The sequence below is a fragment of the Mauremys mutica genome, chromosome 2 (assembly GCF_020497125.1).
Source record: "Mauremys mutica isolate MM-2020 ecotype Southern chromosome 2, ASM2049712v1, whole genome shotgun sequence".
In the NCBI taxonomy this organism is placed as follows: Eukaryota; Metazoa; Chordata; order Testudines; family Geoemydidae; genus Mauremys; species Mauremys mutica.
This window is the reverse complement of record NC_059073.1, coordinates 123798684-123825621: the sequence shown is the minus strand read 5'-3', so window position 1 is coordinate 123825621 and position 26938 is coordinate 123798684. Positions and strand designations below refer to the sequence as shown.

At 43.4% G+C, this 26938-nt stretch overlaps 1 protein-coding gene across 3 annotated transcripts; it reads left to right on the top strand.

The window, feature by feature from the left end:
* The first annotated feature begins 4457 nt into the window (after positions 1-4457).
* On the top strand, positions 4458-22129 carry LOC123364015 (serpin B10-like). 3 transcript variants are annotated; one of them, XM_045005700.1, is made up of 8 exons: positions 4458-4524; positions 9024-9201; positions 12170-12286; positions 15954-16088; positions 16502-16619; positions 17634-17776; positions 20021-20188; positions 21505-22129. In XM_045005700.1, the coding sequence occupies exons 2-8, from the start codon at positions 9034-9036 to the stop codon at positions 21907-21909; spliced, it is 1254 nt and encodes a 417-aa protein (XP_044861635.1). In that variant the 5' UTR covers positions 4458-4524; positions 9024-9033; the 3' UTR covers positions 21910-22129. The 3 variants fall into 3 exon arrangements, with proteins under 3 accessions (XP_044861635.1, XP_044861634.1, XP_044861636.1); XM_045005699.1 differs by lacking the exon at positions 4458-4524 and adding an exon at positions 6713-6763; XM_045005701.1 differs by lacking the exons at positions 4458-4524; positions 9024-9201 and adding an exon at positions 11927-12032.
* Positions 22130-26938: the final 4809 nt, after the last annotated feature.

Sequence of the window (26938 nt, the reverse complement as noted above, 5' to 3'; positions counted from 1 at the left end):
CCGGGCAGTGCGGCTGTAGCGCTGCCAGCCACCAGTGCTCCAAGCAGCACGGTAAGGGGGCAGGGAGCAGAGAGCGGGGGGGTTGGATCAGGGGGGCTCCAGGCCCCAGCACGCCAAGCGCGTGCTTGGGGCGGCATGCTGCGGGGGGCGCTCTGCCGGTTGCCAGGAGGGTGGCAGGCAGGCAGCCTTCGGCGGCATGCCTGCGGAGGGTCCGCTGGTCCCGTGGCTTCGGTGGAGCCGCGGGACCAGCGGACTCTCCGCAGGCACGCCTGCGGGAGGTCCACCTGAGCCATGGGACTAGCGACCAGGAGAGTGCCCCCCGCAGCATGCCACCGTGCTTGGGGTGGCTAAATGTCTAGAGCCACCCCTGGGTTGGATAGAAAGCAGGGGAGTTTGGGGTGGTGGTCAGGGGGTGGGAGTGTGGATAGGGGTCAGGGCGGTCAGAGGGTGAGGGACCGGAGGGTTGAATGGGGGCAGGGATTCGGGGGGGGCAGTCAGGAAGGAGTGGGGGTTGGATGGGGTGGCAGGGGACAGTCAAGGGCAGGGGTTCCGGGGGCAGTCAGGGAGAAGGGGTGGCTGGATGGGGCAGGGGTCCCAGGGGGGCCATCAGGAAGGAGAGGAGGGGTTGGATAGGGCGGCACAGGGCAGTCAGGTGTGGGGGTCAGGGGACAGAGAGTGGGGTGGGGTGGGGCAGGGGTCCCATGGGGCCATCAGGGAACAGGGGGGTTGGATGGGGCAGGAGTCTGGGAGGGGGTGACAGGGGGCCAGAAGCAGAGGGAGTGGATAGGGGATGGGGGATGGGCCAAGCCCTGCTCCCCTAACCGGCTCTCCATACAATTTCCAAACACAATGCAGCCCTCAGGCCAAAAAGTTTGCCTGCCCCTATTCTAAGCAGTAAAAACAGGCTTCATTTGAGAAATACATCTCAGCAAAAAAAGTAAATAAATGTAGAAACAACCTCCCCACCCTGATTTCATTGACTTGACACACAGGCATGACTAGAAAGAGGATTTTATTGTAAGGATTGGTTTGTAGTCTTCACTAGCTGAACAAGCATTTACACTGTGTCCATCTTTATCTGAACAACAACTGACAAATTGTCAATGTGCATTTTCTAACCCATATTCTCAAATATTCACACCTTTGGAAAAGTTTTAGATTTGAGACAGATTCTGGCCCTGTAGAAACTCTCATCCTGGAAACACATATATGTCTTTAATTTTACACACATGAACAGTCCAATTAAATTCAAAGGGACTACTCACCTGCATGAAGTTAAGCATGTGTTCAAGTGTTTGCAGGAGGCCTTACTCTATAAGAAAGGTATTACTTGGAGCGAGTTAGGGTGGTACCACTTGGCAGTGTCAAGACCATTCTTAAAAATTACTTGGTGTTCTCTCCATTTTCTTTTTATGGCATGTTTCCAGATTGAGTTGAGAATTTTCAAAGACTTGTGTATCATTGTTATTGCAGTTTCTCATTTTTTCTAGGTTCTTGCTGGACAAGCTATTTTCTCTGAAATATCAGGAATCTGGTTATTGGAGCTCTGGGTGGCTCATTTTCTTTTGGTTCAGCACAATGGGTTCTGCAAGCTCTTCCCAATTCAACACTTACCTCTGTATGTTAGTTATTTTCAGATTCTATCTTCTGTTGTCCAGAACCCCCATTTTATCCGCACATCCACCTCTCCTGACATCAGCCATTTCTTTACACGTCTCTTGAGCTTCTACATGGCTAATTCTTTGCTCAGTCACATCAGCTTTTTGAATAGTTTGTCTAACTTGGAGTCAATATAGTCTTATATTATTTTTAAACTCACCCAGTCAGTTAAACATGACATTTGGGGAGTTCTTAATGTTCTTGATTAAATCTAATTTCCATGTTGGAGCCCTCAGCAAACTGGCCCTGGATACCATCCTCTCCCCTTGCATATGTGGGTTATTTGGTCATCATCATCAGAAGTGCACTGACTGTAGATGATCCTGACTGTTTCTACTGATTTCTTCCTCTGGATGGATCTCTTGCTCCTATTTATAAATATTTGATAATCAGCTGAATAGTTCATAAAACTAAGAACTTGAAATCAGGTTAGGACAGGCTTTTTTGGGAGGTGGTGTTTGTGGGACCAATCAGACATGGTGTCCAATCAAGATGTGTCTGCTCACTTCACAAATATGGTGAGTCCTTCAGTCCATGTTACTTTAGCTTAATGTATCAGCGTCTTTATTTTTAAAAATATCATGATGGAGGGAAGGGAGCAGAGGCACAAGACACACAATAACAAAGTATGTAGGGAGGAAGGGGGAACACATCTTTGAAACAAACTAGGAATGTATAGCATGAAGCAAATAACGAAGCATTATTTGACCTACATTCCTATGCCAGTGCCAACTATCTAGAAATCTGCTTTTCCATTTTTCAGGCAGTGGTTTGAATTTACTGGCATTCACAGTAGATTGCAGTGTGGAGTTAAAAGACCAAAATGTTTAGGGAGGCATTATTGCCATTAGAGCTGTAAGAGGTGGTTTGTGGGAGAATCAAAATATAGGAAGCAAGAAAACCTGCCCCCCACCCAATTATCTTGGCTAGAAATGCAGGCAAATTCACCAGTTGTCTGTCTGTTTTTTCTACATCTGTCTGAACCAGTCAGATATTGGGCTGGAGTTTTCCATGCTTAGTCTCTGTCAAAAGGTGATTTTTCTTGTCATTTTTCTAAAGATTAAGCAAGGCTATTTTCAATCTGAGAGGATTTCTACTTTCAAATTTCTATGTAACTCAAAATTCAGGGCTAGTTCTTTCCTGCTCTTACAAATAACATTACTCACATGAATATACTTACTTGCATGCATAAGTGTTTGCAAAATTGGGTCCTCCATAGACAATTGGGCCCTATGGGCCAGATTCTGGCACCCTAACTCAGTCCTCTTCGATAGTCCAAAAGGGAAGTTAAGCTCTGTGACACCCTGGAAACCCAATATTCGTCACTGTCATGTAATTAGGATATGTTTTGTACAAAGTATGCCTTGTGAGTATCATTCTAAAAGTCTTGATCCGTTAGCCAGTTATAGCTCATTGGATTGTATGTGCTATTGTCGTATATGAAGTTAGGAAGTTTGGCTATGTATGTGTTACTGAAACATGTTGTGAGGTTGAAAACACCCTCAAGCAGCCTTTCAGGTTCAACAGTAAACAGGCCAAACAACGTTAATGGCTTATTGAGGAAATGCACCTGGAGTTACCCCAGGAACTGTGTAAAACAGAAACCTCTCAGAGATAGCACTGCACAATGGCAACTGTTTGACCCAGGTCACAGCAAAAGAGCTTTCCAGCAAGTGGGAACAAGATATAAAATGGGTACCTCATTCTCCCTACAACAGCACACCTGGAAACACCTGAGGGGCAAGGACTGAACTGTGGGAAGTGATAGTCCCAGGCTAGAGTGATTTTTAGCCTGTGTATGAAAACCTGGGAAAGCCACAGCAGGTTGTGTCTTAAGAATCTGCCAGCCTGCTTATCACTCAGGGTGAAAATTTGTTAATTCATATCCTACCTATCTAGTGTGTTAAGCTGAGTTTGCAGTTTTGTTTGTTTACTTACTATGGTAATCTTTTGTTCTGTTTGCTATCACTTATAATCACTTAAAATCTATCTTTGGTGGTTAATAAACTTGTTTTTGTTTTGTCTAAAACCAGTGTGTGGAAATTATAACTTGGGGCAGAAAGTTGTTTGATGTCTCTCTCCACATTGAGGGAGGGGGCAAATTTTATGAGCTTATCCTGCACAGTTCCCTGTGCAGCGCAAGACATTATAATTTTGGGTTTACACTCCAGAGGGGAGGGTGTGCCTTAGCAACTGGGAGATGCCTTAACTGAGCCTTCCTATGCAGAGCTGATCTCAGCATCTGTCTGTGAAACTGCAGCTGGGTTTCTTCCTATCTGTGTGTATGCTGGTGAAAGAGCAAGCTTGGAGAGCTTGCCAGCTTATCACAGTAGCACAGTGTAAGAGGGGACCCCAGGCTGGTGCAATTTGATGCAATTTAGTTCATTCAAAAAGGCAAAATCAATTGGTTTTCAGAAATTAAAAAAAAAAAGCAAAAATTTTAACAAGAGGCCCCCAGATAGCCCTTCTCAACGCATCAGTGCATTGATACTAAGCTACATTTTTATAACTGGTTTCTGTTTGGTGTTCTCTTCCAGGAAAAAAGGGGGATAGAAAAAAGATCTTAGCACCAGTTAAAATAATGTAACATGAAGCAGAGAATTTTCTGATTCAGCAGTAAGGCAGCTGCCACAAAGTCACACCCTGTGACATCAAAAGAATCTCAGTGAAGTTTTTATACATGAATATTACCTGTAAACCTATCATTAATCACAGTGTGTTTCAGTGTTACTATGCTTTGTTACAGAGAAACCCAGGTTCCCCCTCATAGTTTTAGCATTACAAGTCAACTGGAAAATTTCAAGACTGCTTGCTGATGTCTGCATCATCACTGGGACTGCATTTTTGTGAATACAAAATCTAAAGGTGTGTATAGCTAGCAAAGTAATATAGTTTATATATGAATTGCAGCCTCCCAAAAAGTGTTTAGAAGTAAATTTAGATTGTGCTTTTGAATAAGCAAAAAACTGAACAGAAGAATCCCCTGCATATAAATATTGCCAGTTTTGAAGATTTCCACTGAGCAAAGAAATCATGCTTCATCAGCATGGAGAAACTTTTGATACATCAAGACTACTCAACATCCATTTCTTTCTAACATGGGTTGTTCTTTAGATCTAACAGAAATCTACAAAACACATCAAGTTTGAACCAAATTATTTTACTCTGAGAGTTCTGCATGAACAAGATTTCTCACTGGAATAAATATGTTTGTAAACAAATAGGAGTCATGAACAACCGTACAGATTTTGGCAAAAATTTCCAAAACTAAGTCACTTGTTGGCAGAAACCAGCCATGGAAAGTTTCAGCCCCTGAGCAGTCTGAAAGAGTTGAACAAGACTTGAGGGGGAGCAAGAGAAGAATACTTACAATAGAAGATGCATTGTTGCCTCGATTTTGGAAATAAACTTGTATTTCTTTAATTAGAGAGAGAAACACTGAACAGTGTAGAAAAATAAGTTAAGAAAAAGATTGAATTAATTGCAGGAGGAAGAGAGGTAGGCAGAATGCCATTACACAAGTGGAAATTTACCAGGTCACTGTAATGGTCAATATTAGCCCTGCACAGAGTGCAATGGAAGCTTGGATGACCACAGCGGACAATCCCTCACATTTACATCCCTTCAGAATGGGGATGGCAGCACCTCCCCCAACACAATGTCTTCTAACAACACGATGGTGCCTTAATTTAGCATGAATTTAGAGGGAAGAGTTCCACAATTACCAAATCACCAGCACTGCTTCCTACTCGCTTTTGTGTTTTCCTTGGAGAACCTCAGTACATGGAAGAACGTGCGGATATATATTTTTTATTGTTATCTCTCATCCCATCACAATGATTTAATATATATTGTCCTTTTACTTGAACAGAATTTTGTGTGTAACATAGATGCACTTCTCATAGATTACATGTCACAGGAGAATAGGATTTAAGAGAAGACAGCTTTAAAAATATTGGGCTACTTAGAAATTATATTGAATAACCACAGAAGTCTTTAATTTCACCTTATACTGCACGTGTGTGTACAGTGCATCACAACCATTTCCCAAGCTGTAACATCCTCACTGTAACACCACTGATTACAGAAAAAACTGGCCCAGTACATCTGTCATTCACCCAATGAAGGGGATATAAGTGCTTATGGGCACAGCACTATGAAGTGGGAGAGCTTGTCCCACTGACACAGCTTCTGCTGCTCGTGGGGATGGGTTTTTTTTTATGCAGACAGGAGAGCTCTTTCCTGGCAGCATAAAGTGTCTTCACCAGACGCTTTGCAGTGGTGCAGTGTGACATAGCCTCACACTTTCTCTGGAATGAGCTTGGGGAAAGATGTCACCATCTTTTTGTTAGTTAAAATTGCATGGACTTCTAAAGCGATGAAGCAAATTAGCACAACTCACAGGGTTAGCCAGCAAGGTCCCTTGTCTCAGAAAGAACTGTTCTATTTAAATCACAAGGGGTAGTCAGGTGAAAAATCCTTGTCTGTTCAGCAACCCTCTGTCCCTTGTCTCTCTTGGGATTTTATAATTTCACAAGTTCTACTCCTACAATAGGTAGACAAAACCTGAGTATCTAATACGAAAAAGCAAATATTTATAATCTAAATATATGTTCCCCTGAACCCTGTGACAAGCACCCTCCCATGTATTTTTCACACATTATGGAGCAGTAAAAAGGGCACAAGGCCTTTCTCCATCTCCCTCCCTTGCAGGTTATTAACTGATGACCTCATGGGAGAAAGTGATCAGATATTGCATTATGTGGAAATCGACACATTACAAAGCAAAAGTTGTTTCAAGTAGTGCTGGTTCATGTCATTACTAGCCTGTTCCCATTAAATGCCTGTAGTAACAATGTGGCAGCCAGTCCTGTACATGAGATCATTCCCACCATCCCTTTGCATCCAGCTCTTATGGGATGGCTCAGTGCTTCCATAGAGATATTTCCTTTCGGCAAAACTAAACTGCAACATTCTGAGTCACTGGAAGTCTTTCTGTGGGAGGGGTGAAAGAAACACTATATATTCAGCCTACCATGTGTGTGAATTGTAACAAACCCAAGAAATACATCGAGTGCCAGACTTCATCCTTGAGCAAAACAAGGTATTGTAAAATTACTTCAATAGATTCCACATTTTAATTCTCATTGATATACTGTGGTGTTAGTAAATGCATAGAAAGTATACATGGAGGGGCTCTGGATGGAAGCAGTGTAATAAGAAACACATTTTAACGAGATAGCAGACACTGTCTAGAAGAGTAAGTTAACTTTAATTTTATCTCTTACAGAAAAATACACAAGAAGATCAAATTCTATTGTGACTTACCTTTAGACTTGGCAGAATTTGTCTTGTTTTTTAAATTTTGCTAGATAATATCAGTGTCTATTTTTCAGTATTTTTTAGATTTGCATGGATTTAAATTATCACTGTTGGGTGAAATTGGTGTGTGTGTGTGTCAGACAATTGTTTCCTGACAGTAGCTGTTGAGACTCAAATGTTATGTTAAAAACACAAGCTGTCAACATCAAAATATACAAAGTAAATATTCTTAAATCAACAAACAATACCTATTTTTATTATTCTTTTTGTAGTTCATTTGTACCAAGCCTAATTCAAAAGTATAAATCACTTATATGTTCCCAAGAAGCATTTTTCTTACTTTTAATATGTGTAATTTTGATTATGATTGATGGAAATATTTTTTCATCAGTTTGTGTGTACAGTGAAATTGATGTTTACTGATAAAAATCTAATCCTTCCAAGCCTACTTATATTTTATGCAACTCCACTGGATGATGTGTTAATCAGGGCAGAGTACGGACCTGTGTATATATTAAAATTACTGTATTCTAGTGTTATTATTTACATCAAAATACCTAGATTATAAGATGTCTGGGGCATAGACTGTCTTGTTCAGCATTTGTGCTGTATCTACCTCAGTGGGGTCCCTGATTCATATCTGGGGCTTCAAAAAGTACAAATAATAAATAATAATTGTGTGTATATTTGTAAACTATCTCCTCCCCCCGCCCCCCCAAAAGAATCCTTGCCCTGAAGAGCTGGATGTCTAATAACATGTATGAGTACCATGCAGAAAAATAAAATACTGAATAAGTCAGAGTGACTACAGATTGTTACAGCTGGACTGTTTCACAGAAGGGATAGGATTTCAGGAGATTTTTGAAAGGCAAGAAAGGAATACATGGTATTTGACATATAGTAGTTGGCAGTCTAGCTCACTGAATATAGCAAAGTGTTCAGAAACATTCTGAATGGTTGATCAATTTGACCATGTTTGTTTCTGATTTATTCACTCTTTACAAATATCCAAGTCAAAGGGCTTTTGTTTGCACAAACAGGAACATTGGAATTGCCACAAACAATTGCATCAGGGGTTCATTTAGTCAAGTATCCAGTCTCTAGCTGTGGCTAATTCCAGATGCTGCAGAGGAAGGTGCAATAAGTCCCACGGTGGCCAACTATGGAATAACCTGCAATAGAGGAAGCTTCTTCTAAACCCAGTTAGTTGCAGGCATATGCAATGAACCATGAGGGGTTAAACCTTATAATATTTTTATCGTAGCTAAAGTAACTATTTAATGTTCTCATTAGTCATATAACCATCTAATTCTCTCTTGAATCCTACTAAGTTCTTGATGACTCAATGATACTTGTGGTAATGAACTCCATGGGTAAATTTGTGCATTGTGTAAAGATTTTTCCTTTATTACTTTAAATTTATTACCATTCAGTTCCATTAAGTTCTCGTTCTTTTGTCTGTTATAAAAAAAGGAGTTATGTGTGCATCTACCTATTTCACTATACACTGTGTAATCAAGGAATAGACAATTACATGCAACTTAGATGGCCAATCAGACAGCAGGAATAACAGATAGCAGATGGTTGAAGTGAGCAGCCCATAGACTCCTGAGAGGGTGAAATGTGTTCCTTCAACTTCCAGAGCTTCCTTCAGTTCAAAACAAAATACTATACACAAATGCATAAAAAGCCAGCAGAACTTATTGCCACAAGGTATCTTTGGGTCAGATCTATAAGTAGAATCAATATCCTCTATCAGAGGCCTTTTGAAAAGAAAAGGCTTAACACATACTGTAGAAGGGTCTCTATGAAATAACTAAAGTGAGGGAAATGTGTTTTAACACAGACACGTAGCACATACTAAGGTCCAAATGACTATTTAGCTGCCTGCACTGAAAAGCTTAGCTCTCAGGGTAGCTACACCTCAGAAACTTTCAAACCACTTTAATTTCTTCAGTAGGAAATAGGGTTGGGCAGCAGTCACCAGCATTATGCAATGAGCTGCCAGCTAGAGATGTATTTTCTTTTCTCTCGCTTTCCAGGTTTCAAATAATGGAAGCTCTGAGTGTGGCAAACACTGGTTTTGCCCTCGACCTTTTCAAACATGAGTGTAAGACACAAACCAACACAAATATCTTGCTTTCCCCTTGGAGTATTTCAACTACCCTGGCCACTGTGTACCTTGGAGCCAAAGGCAACACTGCAGATCAGATGGCAAAGGTGAGCTGGGACTACAGAGAATGTCAGCTTTTGAGAAATGCCACTACTATTGAGTAACATGTGTTGTACAACAACTGGTGCTTACTGATGTGGATGAGGGACTCCTGTATTAATTTAGATGGAATATAGAGGCCGAAAGAGCCAAATTTGTTAACATGATTCTGTCGCTGTCCAACATCAAACAATTTAAAACAAGTTTTGGAGGTTGGTATACAGAAACCACAGCCAGCCTGGTACCAGGGCAAACACATCACTAAAAATCCTTTACATCTTTTATTAAAGATACAGAAAAAAAGAAACAATAGTTAATATGTTTAAAAAGGCTTTTAACAGCATCCCTTGTTCTCTTTCCCTTTAGCTGAAGACAGAACCTCCCCTAGTCTGACAGCCTTTTAGATGGTGTTAAAGATGACACTAAGGCGTTGTCTACACTAAGGGGGGGGAGAGGAGGTAAGTTGACCTAAGTTACGCAACTCCAGATATGTGAATAACGTAGCTGGAGTTGACGTACCTTAGGTCGACTTACAGCAGTGTCTACACCACGCTGGGTCAACAGGATCCGTTATTTGGTCACATTCCCTTAATCTTCTCATTCCAGTAAGTGCCTAAATTGACAGGAGACATGCCCTAACTGTCTGTCTGGGGAAAAGAGAAGAAGTTTGCTGAGATGGGCTGGAGCTGTCATTGTTGCTGTTGTTGTTAAAGTTTAAGCCTCTTTCCTAAAAGACAAAACAAGACAAACACACAGAAAAGGGAAAAGAAAAGAACATCAAAGATAGAAAATGCAGCTTCTGTCTCTGGCTTTGACTCTCACTTGAAACCTCACTGATGGAAAAACACAGGCACAGCACATGATCTTGTCAGCCACTCGGAAATCAGGAAAATTTGTACAAGTATCAGGCTGTTTTGGGCATTGCTTTTAGCTGCCTTTCTGGCCTCCGGCTTACAGCAGTGTTGCTAAACATACAGTCCTGGCTGGCCAGAACAGAAATAAGGTGGAGAAGGAAAAGGACACAAAAAGAGTGTGAGTGGGATGGGGGGTGAGAAAGAGGCAGTCTTACATCTTAGGTGGTGTTTGGGATTCAGCTGGAGCGGGTGGAGGTGGTGAGGTCACTTGGGTCCCTCTTTCTTGGCCCAGTCTGGTCAGGACATCTTTTGAGATTAGGAAGAAAAAGGCACAATGGTGCCATGCTAGATCCTGGGGTCCCAGGAGACAGAGGGGTGGCAGCTGCGATGGTGACATTCACTTTTTCCCCTTCTCTTGTCTTTCAGTCAGTCGCCAATCACATCCATCTGCCTTCCCCTCCCAGTCCCAAAGGCTCTTTTCTTTAAAGAACCCCAAGAGGGAGTGAAGGGTGGACTACCCCATCCCATAGGCGAAGCATAGCGGGAGTCGGGGGCATGCAGAGGCAATTGCTGCCCCCCACACACCCCGATTTCAGTGAGTGCCAAGCTGCCCGTGCAGGGCTTGCTCTGTTCGGCCTGCTGCCAAGGGAGGGCAGCTCTGTCCTTCTCTTGCTGTACCTCTCCCTGGGCACTTCCAGCTCATTCGGCCCCTCCCCGTAAATGCCCGGGCCAGGCAGGGAGCTGAGGGATTGGAGCCACTTCTCATGCCAGCTGACTCCACTCAGGATCACTGTCTGCCTGAGAACTCAGCTGGGGAGGCGGCGGCAGCAGCCCCCCAACTCCAATCCCTGCCTGGGCCCAGCTGCTGGAGACAGGGGCCAAATGAACCGGAAACGTAATGTGGGGAGGACAGGACTCCAGCTCGTGCTACCCGTTCCTCTGTGTTCCATGTCTCCAGACTCCCAGGAGCTGGCAGGATTGGCTGCCCTGGCCCCACAGTATCATCAGGCATGAGTTGTCTATGCCCCATCCCTCATTATTGTGTTTGCCAGTTAGCCTAATATCTGACATGCCAGCTTTGGTCCACTGATTTCCAGTCTCCAGCTTTTCTTGTTTTCGAGGCAAGATCTTAACACAGTCCTTGAGTTGCAGACATGGGCCTTTTTGTTGAGAGTAATTCAGTCTGTCTCCCTTTTGCAACGTTTCCTATCAATATCTATTGTTATAGGTTATTGTGACACTTTATGAGCTCTCACTCACTTTTCACAGTTGAGCTCACAATTAGGATTATTTGGGAGGCCCAATTATTACAAGAGGACTGTGGCTGGGATCATAGAGAGAGACAGGTGTGCCAGCTGCAGTCTTTGAGGTGCACTGCCCTGTCACTGTGCTTAAAGTTCTGCCCTCCCCCTCTCCCTCTGAGAGGCCTGCCTTCCCAACCCTCCCTCCTACAAGGGGCAAGGACCTCCCCCAGACTCCACGTAGCTCAGACATGGACACCCCCCACCTCCTCTGCCCCTGAGGCCAACGACCCCTTTCACCAAAAGTATCTCATTCCCCTTAAACCATCCGCTCCTGGCTCTAAGGCTTAACCTCCCCACCCCCAATGCTGCTTAGCGTTTTACTGACCCACACACATGCTAGCTTGTTGTTACATATTTTGGATGGTGCAGCTATACTTCTCGTTTCTAGAAAATTGGTAGCTTTTGGTGTTTACAAGATACTAATAGGAGAGCCAAAGGTAGTGTTCCACACACTATTAAGTCAGGCAGAAACTGGAATAAAAGACTCCTTCAAGCACGGACTGGAGCCCCCTCACAGGGACCCTCCCAGAACTCAGGCTCCAGCCCAAGCCCCAATGTCTACACCATAATTTTACAGTCCTGCAGCCCAAGCTGTGGAAGCCCAAGTGAGCTGACCCCGCCAGCCACAGGTGTTTAACTGCTGTCTAGCCGTACTCTAAGTGACTAGCCTAAGACCACAAAGTAAGTTGGGGCAGAGGCAAGAACAGAACCGAGATCCAGGTCTCCTGACCCCAAGTCTTCTGCTTTAACCATAAGTTCTTACATATCAAGTGATCTGTCTCTCACTGCATCTATTCTGTTTGCAATTCTCATTGTAGGTGCTTCACTTTAACAAAGTTGGAGGAGCTGGAGTTGACATCACAACCATAAAACCACGACGAGCCTATTCCAAAATGGAGGAGCTTCTATCAAATCCGTGTATCAGTGTTAAAAAGGTAGCTCACCAAAATAAATGTCTAAGGTGTCCAAGTTATAGGCATGTTCCCTTCTTTTTTAGACTGCCTTTCCTTCCATGTTTGAATTCACTTTGGTTTGCCTTTCTCCTGTTAAATGTACACAGTGAATGAGTATGGTATTCTGAGAGGTTTCCTCCTGTAATATTGTCCCTGATACAACAAGAGAGACATCCTTCCCTTTTATGTAAATTGCAAAGGGTGTGACTTGCATTTCCTCATTTGAGGTACTCCGCAGAGTTGTGACCATTCTCTGTGTTTCTTTGCCTTTCTCTTTTTTAAATTTGTGGGTTTTCCTTTTTTTATTATTGTTAAATTTCTAGCTATTGAATATTAGAGTGTGCTCTGCACTCTTAAAGACATGATCCCTGCTTACAACAGCATCAAGGCTGCTCTCACACATGTAAATGCAGTGCTGGGTGAAATTAAGATATTATTGGCTCATACAAGAGACATGCATGTGAGATTTTGAGAGGGAGGGATTTTCCCCATGACAATGCTAAGGAAATACACTGCTGTGCTGAAATGTTCTGATATAGATAAAATTATTGTGCTGGGTGTAAATGGGCAAAACAATCATGTTAGGGAATATTTCTATGGCACCCTGAAAAGTCCTTTATCGGTCATTATAGTGTTAGATGGAGTGTGCTTGATTAATCATTTTTGGTGCAAGGGAGAGCAAATCACAATCGTCTCCACCACTGGTGCATTGCTGGTAGGATTCCCTCATGGTAGAGGAGAGATGGTCTTTTCACTAACTCCCTACCCTACAGTTGAGCACCTTTAAAGTGTGGCTGGCTATACAGAAGACCTGACAGCGGATGATGGTCAAGAGTGTTAATTAATCAGCGCATTTGACAGCCAAACTCTTCCTGGCCAACTCCACCCACCTTTGGGGCTCTGCTGACAAGCCAAAGACCCCACTGGTGGAGAAGGGGTTTACTTTCTGCCAGTAGGAGCTCACCATACAGACTGGCATAAAGCCCAGTGTCTAGATCTAACTGCGTCCTCTCTGTTAGCAATCAGAGCTCATACCGTTTGCAACAGGATATCATCATTTTGAGATTATGGAAGTGCTGCAGGGAACTTTCTGTCTGTTTAGAAATTTCAAATTGTTTCATAAATCCTTCACTGTCATATGCTTGTAAGATATGAATGTACTATGATCCCAAATTCTGAGCCACCCTGCAGTTTTTGAACACTGATACAATCTTTATTTCTCTAATTTATTTTCTATAATAAATTTAATGGAGTGTATTTCCTGTACTTTTCTCTCAACAGCATTTTTTAAAAAGACTCCAGAGGTAGGGTGACCAGACGTCCTGATTTTGAGGAGTTTGTCCCGCATCCTGTTGTCCCGATATTTTGTTTCCTGGTCTTCGGTGGCAATTCGGCGGAGAGTCCTTCAGTCGTGGATGGTCTTCGGCGGTATTTCAGCAGCGGGTGCTTCTGTCTTTGGCGGCAAGGTTTATTACCTGCCCCCGAATTACTGCCAAAGACCGTCCGCGACTGAAGGACTCTCCACTGAATTGCCATCGAATTCCCGGACAGGTGATGTGAAGAAGAAAAAAAACGCCCCCCCCGCCCCCCGTGGCGGTCCCAATATTTTCCCCTTAACATCTGGTCACCCTACTCCAGAGGTGATCCTGGCAATTACAGACTGGTAAACCTAACTTCAGTACCAGGCCAATTGGTTGAAATTATAGTAAAAAACAGAATGATCAGACACAATATGTGGGAAGAGTCAACACAGCTTTTGTAAAAGGATATCATGCTTCACCAATCTATTAGAATTCTTTGAGGGGGTCAACAACATGTGGATAAGGGCGATCCAGTGGATATAGTATACTTGGACAGTATACTTGGACTCTCAGAAGGCCTTTGACAAGGTTGTTCAGCAAAGGCTCTTAAGCAAAGTAAGCAGCCGTGGGATAAGAGGGAAGGTTCTCTCATAAAACAGTAACTGGTTAAAAAGGCAGGAAATGAAGGGTAGGAATAAATGGTCATTTTTCACAGTGGAGAGAGGGAAATAGCAGGGTTACCTGAGTATCTGTACTGGGACCAGTGCTGTCCAACATATTTACAAATTATCTGGGGGGGAAAAGGGGTAAACAGTGAGTTTGCAGACAATACAAAATTATTCAAGATAATAGAGTTCAAAGCCAACTGCAAAGGATCTCACAAAACTGGGTGACTGAGCAAGAAAATGGCAGATGAAATTCAATGTTGAGAAATGCAAAGTAATGCGCATCAGAAAACCAATCCCAGGTGTACATAGAAAATTATAGTGTCTAAATTAGCTGTTAACATTCATGAAAGGGATCTTGGCGTCATTGTGGCTAGTTCTCTGAAAACATCTGCTCGGTGTGTAGAGACAGTGAAAAAACAATGTTAGAAACCAATGGGAATGGGATAGATAATAAGACAGGAAATTACATAATGCCAGAGATAATGCCACAGAGAATGGCAACAAAAATGCTTAAGGGTATGGAACAGCTTCTCTAAAAGTGGAAATTAAAAAGACAGAGACAGTTTGTCTTGGAAAAGAGATGGCGGGGGTGGGGGGGGGAGAAGGATATGATAGAGGCCCTTAAAATCATGAATGGTGTGGAAAAAGTGAATAAGGAAATGTTATTTACCCCTTCACAGATCCCAAGATCCAGGAGTTACCCAATGAGATTAATAGGCAGCAGGTTTAAAAGAAACATAAGGAAGCACTTCTTTATACAGCACACAGTCAACCTGTGGAACTTGTTGCCAGGGGATGTTGTGAAGGCCAAAAATATAACTGGGTTCAAAAAATAATTAGATAAGTTCATGGAGGATAGAGGATAGGTCCATCAATGGCTATTAGCCAAGATGGTCAGGGACACGAACCCATGCTCTGGGTGTCACTAAACCTCTGACTGCCAGAAGCTGGGACTAGATGACAGGGGATGGACCACTCAATACATTCTGTTAATTCCTTCTGAAGCATCTGGCACTGGCCACTGTCAGAAGACAGGATCCTGGGCTAGATGGATCATTGCTCTGATCCAGGGTGGCTATTCTTATCTTCATATATTCTTAACTTCCACAGATAATAAGCACCTTGCAAAACTGTGCCCAAAATTACTGACTTCCTGCTTAACTTCCTTAAATAGGTTGACATCATAATTTTACCTGCTTCATGTGCAACAATACAAACAGTTTCCTAACACTACCAGCCAATATTGGAATCACATGTTCTACACATTTGGGGCAAACTTTCAATGTGATAGATGGGAATTTTTGGTTATGGGACTTTCATAAATGCTAATGGGCATCATATAGCTAAGTCTCCATGCATTGTAGAGACACTGTACTATCACTATCTCTGTGCATGTGCTTTGTTTTTTAATATTAACTTTATATTTCAGTTTATTACAGAGCTCCCTCTTGCTCACACAGTGTCTATGGTGTGTCCACTGTCTGGAGATTTTATTGATAGGTTTAGTGCTCCTCATTCATATCAACACACAGTTCACAAAAAATTACTTGAGTAACTGTACAGGAGATTACATGCAACTGTCACCAGTGGAGCTATGTGCAATATATGATATTAGACGTTCAGAATCACTTGCCTAGAAATCGCAGATAAATAACCAAAATATTTCTTCCTTCTTTCAAGGCCAATCCGGAGAACTCAAGCAACATCCACGCAAGGTTTCAGGCACTTAGCTCTGAAATTAACCAACCCATTAAAAATTACCTGCTTAAAAGTGTCAACCAGTTATATGGAGAGAAATCATCACTTTTCAATAAAGTAAGTGAAGCAGTTCATCTATCTGTGTAATAGGGATACAACTCATCTTTATGATTGGTCTATGACAACAAACCAGACAAGACCTAAATGCAAATATTTTAATTACATCTGCAAAATGGTTTATTATCCTTTAAGATTTATTTCTCACTGACTCTTTGTAGATACTCAGATCAAAATTACAGGTATTCTTTTTATTTGCTTTTCCTGACTGGACTGTATCTAAGCATGAACAATCATAGATGAGTAAATGATTGATAACAAATATAACTAAAAACATTTTGCTTCTCTGAAGACAGAGTTTTATGCTCCTAGTACACTGTGTCATAACATGAACTCCCCTTTTTATTTGGCAGTAGTTGGCACAGATATATTGCTAAATAATATGTAAGACTCTTCTCTCTCTTGCCTTGAAGGAATATTTACAATCGATTAAAAAATATTACCACACAGAGCCACGAGCTGTTGATTTCATGGGAGCAGCAGAAGAAGTAAGAAGAGAAATCAATTCCAATGTTGAACACCAGACTGAAGGTGAGCTCGGGACTGTTCTTTTACCATTTACAAAGAAACATCATGTATTTTCCCACCCTAAATTGTTTATGAAGGGAGAGAGAAAACATTGATTTATTCTGCTACACTCTGCATTTGAACTGAAACACAAAACGGCCGCTGCCTCACTGCCCCGGTTGGAGGCAGGCAGATAACTACATATGAAAGTTCAGTAACACCAAATCCAAAATGACATTCCCCTTCAGTTATAACACTACTCACACCCCAAGGAAAAACACTGGTGACTACTGCTTTCCATTTGCACAAATATTTAGGATAACAATTTAACCTTCATGTGTTTGAAGGCAATAAGATACCACAGTGTTGGGCCTGATACAAATACTTACATAGCAAAATGTGTTTCATTTTGATGGGATTCCATTCAATGTGTTCAGGGGGTTCACTTTCTGTTATAAATGGTGTCATGAAACAGTCTGACAGAAAGGGTACATTCTGCTGAAACTCCTCAGAGGAGTTTGTAGGCCTTTTCTCCTCCAAAAATAGAAAGGGGGTGAAGAAGTTTCAGCACTAGGGTAAGGTTCTGCAGCCAGAGGGATAAACTCTGAGCCTCTTATATCTTTATACTGTACTTTTATCATGTGTAGGCCATACTCACCACAGTAGTATCTTTTTGCCTCAGGCAAAATTAGTTTCCTCTCTTGGAGGCCACACTGGATTTTTTTTTATTTTTATTTTGACATGTCCCCACCTCTTCCTTTTTTTCTTCAGTCTTCTTTCTCTGTCCAGGGGGGGAATGTAGCTTAAGACTATCTATCAGGGTTATTACTAGCAAGAGGAAGCCTGAGTAGGGCAAAATCACTGAAGGAGACCACAGAGCCCAGCCCAATGTTTGAGGATATTTCACAATAGTCTTTTAAGACAGGAAGCTGCCCTACAAGTATGGTCTCAATAGCACATATTCCAAAACTCAGTTCCTACATTTACTCCAAGCAGAAAAGCTGCACAAATATATGACTGTCTCACTATTTCCTAAAGGTAAAATCCAGGCGCTATTGCCTGTCAACTCTGTTGATTCACTCACCAAGCTGGTGCTAGTCAATGCCCTCTACTTCAAAGGAAACTGGGCAAAGACATTTAAGGATGGAGTTACAAAGGAACAACCTTTCAGAATGAACAAGGTATGTGACTAAGCCATGAAATGTTATAAATGCTGGTGGGCTGGAACAGAGAGAAAAGTTAGGGAGAGACCTGTCCCCCCATTTTCAAAAGCCTGCCAGTCTCTAAATCCTCACGGTGTCAGAGTTGTTTTAATTAAATCATAAGAATTCCCCTGAAGTATCTGCAATTCAAACAGCATTAGGGTGACCAGATGTCCCGATTTTGGGGTATTTTTCTTATATAGGCTCCTATTACCCACCTACCCCCCCATGTCCTGATTTTTCACATTTGCTGTCTGGTCACCCTACACAGTGCACTCAGTGCAACCAACAGAGGAACTGACAATACAAAGAAGTGAAACTTAGGGTTCAGGTCTGTTTTCAAGCTGTGTTTACACATCAATGTCAGCCTCGGGTTAGTGGGACTCAAGTCAGCTGACTTGTGTTAGGGAACCCTGGGCTTGAGCGTCTACATTGAATTTTAACAATAGGTTAAGAATTTTCTGACCAGTGCTTGAACCTAGGGCTCTGGCATCCACACCGCAGTGCACAGACCAGAGTCAAAGTAAACATATCCTAAGGTTCCTAGTACCCCCTACCCTGCAATGTTGACACTCTAGCCTATTGCCCACCCTGTTTCCTCACTATGAGGGTGCTACTGATGGGACTCAGGGGCTCACAAGGCGCACAGGAGTACATAAACCACATAATGAGCTCCTTTGGTGGCTGTCTCAGTAGAATGACTGCAGTTTGAGAAGGCTTTTTTCTAATCTCAGAATTGGGCTCTCCAGCTCTAGACCGAGTTACATTGGCAGGAAAATAGCCAAGTGCACCTGTAGTGAAGAGAATTAGGACATCGGTCTCCAGGGCTATCAAACTATTGAAATGAAACTTTTCAATTCTTAATTTTTAAAATGAGAAGCTCAATGAAGGTGTTTTTCTTTGGTTGGGTTTTTATTTATTCTTGTCTGTTTTTTTAAAGTTTGACATAAAATGAAGGTACCTGAAGAAAAACACACATCCCAGCCTGGCTGCTGCCGGCTATGGAGTAGCAAAGTGCATCCCCATGGCCTGGGTGCAGTGTGCTCCAACACCCAGTGGGCTCCCTTATCCCTGCACCCACTGTATCCCGGGAGGCAGGGATCAGGGATCCCCAGGAGGCTGCAGGAAAGTTTTGGAGCTACCTTCCAGTCACCGCCCTCACAGTGCTCACTGCGCCCCTGCAGACGCAGCTCCAGGGAGACCGGGGGGGCTGGTAGCAAGGGACAGAGAGCAGATTGGGACCAAGCGCTGATGGGGAGGGATGACCCCCAATATCCCAGCGACTAGGAGCCAGCTCCTGCCTGTCAGCTTTGCTCCTTGCTCCGGGCAAGCTCCACGCAGCAGCAAGGAGTAGCTGGAGCAGGAAGTGGGAATGGGCTCAGCCAGGCAATAATGGCACTTCCAGCCACTACTTTGACTGTCTGCTTCTCTGCGCTGGGAACTCTGGGATATATCTGGAGGACTTCTCGGTCCCGAGTCAAGCAAGGGCTGCGTGCACACAGGAAACCAATAGGGCTCAGACACTAGATCCCAGTTTAACACTGGCTGGAGCCCTCCAGCCCCGCAGGATCCTGTAACCCTAGGTCTGAACCGTAGGTTAGCACATTTGGAGTGTGGACACAAAGAGAGGTTGCCTTGTGCCCGGGCTCAAACCCGGGCTTAAACTGCTGTGCAGACATAATCTCAGTATCAAAACTGAGAGGTAGAAATACACCTCTACCCTGCTATAACGCAACCCAATATAACACGGGTTCGCATATAGCGCAGTAGCAGCAGGGCTCTGGCGGTGCTTTAAAGGGTCCAGGGCTCCGGCTGCTGTGGAGCCCCGGGCCCTTTAAAACACCGCCGGAGCCCTGCCGCCGCTACCCCGGGGCTGTGGCAGTGGGGCTCGCCGGCGATTTAAAGGGCCTGGGGCTCCCCGCAGTGGCTGGAGCCCAGAGCTCTTTAAATCACCGCCAGAGCCCTGCCGCCCCTACCCCGATATAACGGGGCTTCAGCTATAACGCAGTAGGGATTTTTTGGCTCCCCATGACTGCGTTATAGTGGGGTAGAGGTGTATCAGCATAAATAGTGACAAATAAATTGGTTCTATGAAGTATCACTTTTTAGTAACCTAACTCATTATAAGTAACACAGGCAAGAAAAATTAATGTTAATATTTAACTATATTGTTTTTGCCTGATCCTTTAAAAGTGGCATTTGTCCTCCTTTGCCTTGTTGCAGGATACAACTAAGCCAGTGCAGATGATGTTCCAGAGAGGGAAATTTAATTGGACCTACATTCAAACAATGCGCACCCACATTATTGAGCTCCCATATGTCAATAATGACCTCAGCATGCTCATACTGCTACCAGATGACATCAGCGATGACACCACTGGCCTAGAAGTGGTAAAGAAATTAATCATATTAATACGGGGAATTCAATTGTTTTTATATCCTAGATGATTATATGGCTGCTGTCTGATAGTAGGTGACACTCCATTCTGGTATTAAGAACAGGTGAAAAGATCTAGCTCAGGAAAAAATAAGGACAGATCCAAAACATTGTCTAACACTCAGAGAACCTAAGCCTTTTTTGACCTATGACAAGATTTTCATAAACCCGATACTTTTTTGCACTTCTTGCTGTCATCCAGTCCTAGATGCAGAAAAAATCCTCCAAGAAAGGCAGTTCTTTCAGCCCAAGCAAAACCAGAGACTACTAGAACCCCTGACAAAAAGCCAGGATAGAGGGGAACACTTCATACTAAACAAATATCTACATCTTTGAAGGTTTCCCAGCACTAATCTGTAAGGACACCAGAGCCGGCAGTACCCTTTCTCCAGCAAGACTCCCATTAACTTAACTGGAGTTTTGCAAGGGGAGAAGCTCTGCTGGATCAGTTCCAAGAAGGGATGATGGAAATGCCATCATCTTCATTGTTCCTTTCCAGCTCCCCCTTGAAAAAATACTAGGTGACCGGATTTCCAAATGTATTGTCATACAATAAATATTTTAAATAAGGAAAACTATAACTTAGAACAACTCCGCTAACAAATAGTGACTTAAGCATATGTGTAATTAATTAACAATCATACTTTTCTGGTAGATTGCAAGCGGATAAGCTAGAATGCCAGAGGCTCAACAGATACAACAATACATTAACTGGGCTACTATTAAGTAAATCAGGACTCTGCTGCTATTACGCTACAAATATTCAACACTGAAAGTATTCACTATGTGGGGTCAGGAGGGAATATTCCTCCAGGTCAGCTTGGCAATGACGCAGGGGGGTTTCACCTTCCTCTGTAGCGTGGGGCATGTGTCACTTGCTGGTTTGAACTAAAGTAAATGGTGGATTCTCTGTAGCTTTAAATCAAGGTTTGAAGACTCAGTAACTCAGCCAGAGGTTATGGGTCTATTGCAGGAGAGGGTGGGTATGATTCTGTGGCCCATGATGTGCAGGACGTCTGACTAGGTGATCGTCCCTTCTGGCTTTAAAGTCTGTTCGAACTTCCAGTTACTGCACTAATCTGCTGTAAGAAAACACCCTGTTTTACAGTTAAGACACCTGTAAACAAGCCAGAAGCTTTTCAGTGATCTTCACTATATTTGTAAACCATCTCCATAGTTTCTCCATTCAGGATTATGAAGGACATCAACGTTAAGGACGTTTCATTTTCACTGCGTAATTTTTGATTCTCTCTTTTTTAACTAACTGTAGCTAGAAAGAGACTTGACGTATGAGACATTATCCAGATGGACCAGCTCAGAAATGTTGGAAAAAACTGAAGTGGATGTGTATCTGCCCAGGATCAAAATGGAAGAGAGTTATGACCTCAAATCTACTTTGAGCAGCATGGGGATGCGAGATGCCTTCAGTCAGGACCGAGCTGATTTCAGAGGGATGTCTGAGAAAAATGATCTGGTTTTGTCAAATGTTTTTCACAAGTGCTTTGTGGAGATCAATGAAGAAGGCACGGAGGCTGCAGCTGCCAGTGCAGCTTCTATGACATCACGAAGTCTCATTTCTGCTATTCAGTTTGCAGCAGATCACCCTTTCCTCTTCTTCATCAGGCACAATAAAACTAAGACCATCCTCTTCTTTGGCAGATTCTGCTCCCCGTAACCACTCAGATTTCTGTTACTAAACAGGATCTTGCAGCAGCAGGACTGTACCACAAAGACATCGCCTCAAGTGTCTAAATAGCTTGGGTAATTTTACTTCACTTTCCTGTATTATTGGTCAATCTTTTAGCTTGGGGAACAACAAATAATGCAAATTATTAAGAATTTTTCTCTTCTGTTCATGTGGTTAGAGGACTTGATAATGATAATATTGGGCTACGACTCTCAAAAGCACAATAAAAATGCACTGGTTGCTTTCTAAATGACTGTAATTTGCATTCTTAGTACTGCACAACTATACAGTTTGCCAGAAGCTGGGAATGCGCAACTGGGGATGGATCACTTGATGATTACCTATTCTGTCCATTCCCTCTGGGGCACCTGGCACTGGCCACTGTTGGAAGACAGGATACTGGGCTAGATGGACCTCTGGTCTGACCCAGCAGGGCCATTCTTATGTTATAAAGCAGAAGAACAAGTTTGATATAGAGAAATGCATCTCAGGAATAAAACAATTACCTGGGCAGGCATACAAAGAGTACACAAGCAGGGCCAGATCTTCAGTAGGTGCAGATTGGACCACCCCCACTGAAGTCAATGGAGCTAGGCCAATTATACCAGATGAGGCTGTGGCCCACAGTCTCATGAATTATACTGACTTAAGATAGGCATGGCTAGCAATGCAATAAAACCATTTGAATGTAAATGTTTTGTAATCTTTACATTTCTGCTGGCATTTTTTCTTGTTTGTAGACCGCTTGCAAGTGTTCTGTTTCATCTGCAGATAACATGCCAATGGGCAAGTATTGTACAAGAATCAATTGTGTGAACTATAAGAAATAAAGTGCATTTTTCTTACAACCATCTGCTTTGTAATAATTTTACTTTCAGCCAGCATCATACTAGGGCAGAGGTGGGTAAACTACGGCTGCAGGCCAGATTCGGATCACCAGCCATTTTAAGCCAGCCCTCGAGCCCCTGCTTTCCCTACTCCGGCACTCCAGCTGGGGAGCAGGGTTGGGGGCCGCTCCAGGCTGCTCCTGGAAGCAGCAGCATGGCTCCGCTCAGGGGCGGCTCTACAAATTTGGCCGCCCCAAGCAGTCATGCCCGGGAGGCGCCCCCGAGCCGCGGGAGCAGCGGACCTCCCGCGGGCATGACTGCGGAGGGTCCGCTGGTCGCGCGGCTCGGCTGGACCTCCCGCAGCTGCGGGCAGTTCGCTGGTCCGGCGGCTCCGGTTGAGCTGCCGCAGTCATGCCTGCGGGAGGTCCACTGGAGCCGCCGGCCGAGCGTCCCCTCCGCAGTCATGCCTGCGGCAGGTCCGCTGCTCCCGGGGCTCCGGTGGACCTCCCGCAGGCATGACTGTGGCAGGTCCGCCGGCCCAGCCTGCCGCCCCCCTGGGAAAGGGCCGCCCCAGGCGGGTGCTTGCCCCGCTGGGCTCTGGAGCCGGCCCTGGCTCCGCTCCAGCTCTTACGTGTAAGGGAAGCCAGGGGGCTCTGTTCTGCATGCTGCCCCTGCCCCAATTGCCACCCCCGCAGATCCCATTGGCTGGGAACTGTGGCCAATGGGAGCTGCAGGGACGATGCCTGCAGATGAGGCAGCGCACAGAGCTGCCTGGCCACGGCTCCGTGTGGGAGCCAGAGTGGGGACATGGCCACTGCTTCCGGGAGCTGCCTGAGGTAAGTGCTGCCTGAAGCCTGCACCCCTGAGCCTCTTTTTGCACCCCAATGCCCTGCCCCAGCCCTGATCCCCCTTCTGCCCTCCAAACCCCTCAATCCCAGCCTGGAGCACCCTCCTTCACCCCAAACTTCTCATCCCCAACCCCACCCCAGAGCCTGCACCTCCCAGCCGGAGTCCTCACCCCCCCCCCACACCCTACTCCCCCTGCCCAGCTTGAAGCCCCCTCCTGCACCCTGAACTCCTCATTTCTGGCCCACCCCAGAGCCTGCATCCCCAACCAGAACCCTCACCTCCTCCCACACCCCAACCCCAATTTCATGAGCATTCATGGCCATCCATACAATTTCTATTCCCAGATGTGGCCCTTGGGCCAAAAAATTTGCCCACCCCTGTACTAGGCACTAGTTCTCCACTGCCGCCTTCTAGCTTTATGATGGAGTAACCTCACTGAAATTGATGGAGTCACACTGGGGCAATGGAGAAACGGGTCCTAATTATTTATCTGTAACTATCATGCAGTATGTTTATGCAGAACCCATATCTTCATACATTTTGGTGTTGGAGCTCTTTGTTCAAATTCAGCAATCAGTTACAGTGGAATAAAATACTAGAAGCACAGAGTTTTTTGAATAATTTCCTACCTTTTCTGGGACTGCTCCTAACTCTTTGAATTAAGGGCAGAGATTAAATAAGCTGGGTACTCTAGCAAGCCTCCAGCTCTATTAAAAATATTCCCACCTGCCTGCAAACACTTTGGAAGTCCATGCTTCTGGGATGCAGAACACACCTTTCTTCTAAGTGCTGCTTCCTGAATAGGAAAAGAACAAACATGAAATAACATTACATAAGGGTTTATTTATTTTATTATACTCACTCTGACTGCATGAACGCATTCCATCTAAATACTGTCCTGTTGAAGATAACAAGATAAAGCTGTGTGCTAAAATGTAACCCCAAAGAAGTACCTATTATGGTATGTCTACACCAGGGGTATGCAACCTATGGCACGCGTGCCAAAGGCAGCACGCAAGCTGATTTTCAGTGGCACTCACACTGCCTGGGTCCTGGCCACCAGTCCAGGGGGCTCTGCATTTTAATTTAATTTTAAATGAAGCTTCTTAAACATTTAAAAAACTTATTTACTTTACATACAACAATAGTTTAGTTATATATTATAGACTTATAGAAAGAGACCTTCTAAAACGTTAAAATGTATTACTGGCATGCAAAATCTTAAATCAGAATGAATAAATGAAGACTTAGCACACCACTTCTGAAAGGTTGCCGACCCCTGGTCTACACAGACATACTTTTTAGAAAAGCGCTTCTTCATACAGCTAACAGCATTAGATTTTCAAAATACAAGGCAAGGTGAGGGTACCTGTGCATTTCAGAATTCCTTTTGTACTATCTCGGAGAGAGGGAATTCTTGGCAGCACATGACCTATTAATTTTCAGCATGAAACAAAGAAACAAAAAAGCCTTTGACGTTTTAAAAAAAATGTTTCAACATTTCAGCATCCACTGCACTGAGCGTGGATCAGTTTGTGCATCCAGGGATGTTCTTTAGTTCAGCCTTTAAATTAAAAAGGGATACCATCCCTCATCCTTCAGTACACAGAGCACCCACAACTGCCTTAAATTAGAGAGAAACTTCTGACATGGGAATATTTTAGCGCTCACTCCATGCATTCTTTGACAAGCCCATTTTCGGAGTCTTAAGTCCTCCACTTAAACATCTGGTATTGGTCACTGTTGGAGGCCGAATACCAAGCGAGCTGGACTGTTAGTCTGATTTGGTGGCATGGCGGTATCTATATTCCTAATGGTTTTAAATGAGGATGGTGGAGTCACAAGATCTAATTAATCCCTGCATTACTCCAGTTTTACACCGACATGCCTTAATTGAAATCTATAGAGTTACACTGGTTTAAAACTGGAATAATGCAGTGGAGAATCAGGCCACATGGAACACCCATCCAGCACAAAGACAGACATTTGTGTTGTTTGGTGTAAGTTAAATGCTAACTGCACTTATTTTAAACAAAAAGTCTCACCACTACCAAAAAGAGAGTCGCAATGGACAACATCACCGGCCATTCTTACATTAGGCCACTCTGTGGTATTTTTGCTTATCCTATGCCTAAAATAGCAGATCTTATAAGATCATTGTATTCCTCTTCTAAATCTCTAAGATTGCTGTTTAAAATACATACAGTGAATCAATAATCAAGTCAAACTTTACAACAAAAATTTCTGGAAAGTGGTGAGGAGTAAGGATAGGTTTAGGTGGGGAAACATATTGGGGACTAGGAGTAGAGAATGTAGGCTAGAAGAAGAGTGAGCTGCAATCTCACTTTATTTCTAAACATATTTATTGCCAAACTAATATAGAGTATGTCAACAATTGGGGCGCACTTTACAACAGAAAGTTCTGGAAACTGGTGGGGAGGAGGGGTAAACGTAGGTGGCGAAACACATAGGGTAGTAAGAGTGGAGGATGTAGGCCAGAAGGAAGCACAACTGTTTTATATTTCTAAACGTGTTTATTGCCTAACAAACAGACCCAGAACACAGCCCACGACGCAAGTAATTCCTTCTCTCTCACAGGAATCTGAGGTAATGTAAATATTTAAATAGACATAATTAGCTTTCTTTTAAACTTCTTTTTAACTACTTAAACCATGCCCGACAGGGCAGATTAAATGATAAAAACTAAATGTTATGCAGTAAAACAGGGATTGCACATTTTCATTGTAAATTTAATTTAGATTTCAGTTCTTAGAAAACAGAGTATTATATTATATACTTACAGAGTTTAAGAAAAGATGCTGATATGGCAAAAGGAATCAATCAAAGGAAGAATTTTCTTGAGTAGATGACAATCCTGTTCCTTAAAATCTTAGATTAGATAAGTAAGGATAAATCTATTCAGGTGGTAGTTCTTGCTGTGAGATGGTACAACACAGCAAATTAATGGGCCAAGTACTAAATTCTTGTTCCCCTGAGGGAGAAGAAAAAGATTTGTATTCTGTCATCCTCTTGTTAGTCTTCTCATAACAAAAGAATCCAGACTTAGTATGTGTTTGGATACTCCATAATGCACCTTGTTGACAGCTACGGGACCCAAAGAGGCTAAGGACTGAGGCCCAGATTATCAAAGATATTTAGGCACCTAGAGATGCAGAGAAGTGCCTACTGGTATTTTCAAAAGCACCAAAGCAGATTAGGTGCCTAAGTCATATTGAAATCTTTATATAACAGTAAAGAGTGTGCATGATATGATTTGTGTGTTGTACAAGTACCTAGGGATCAATTTACAGCAGAAACTATAGGGCAGATAGTCTAAGGGA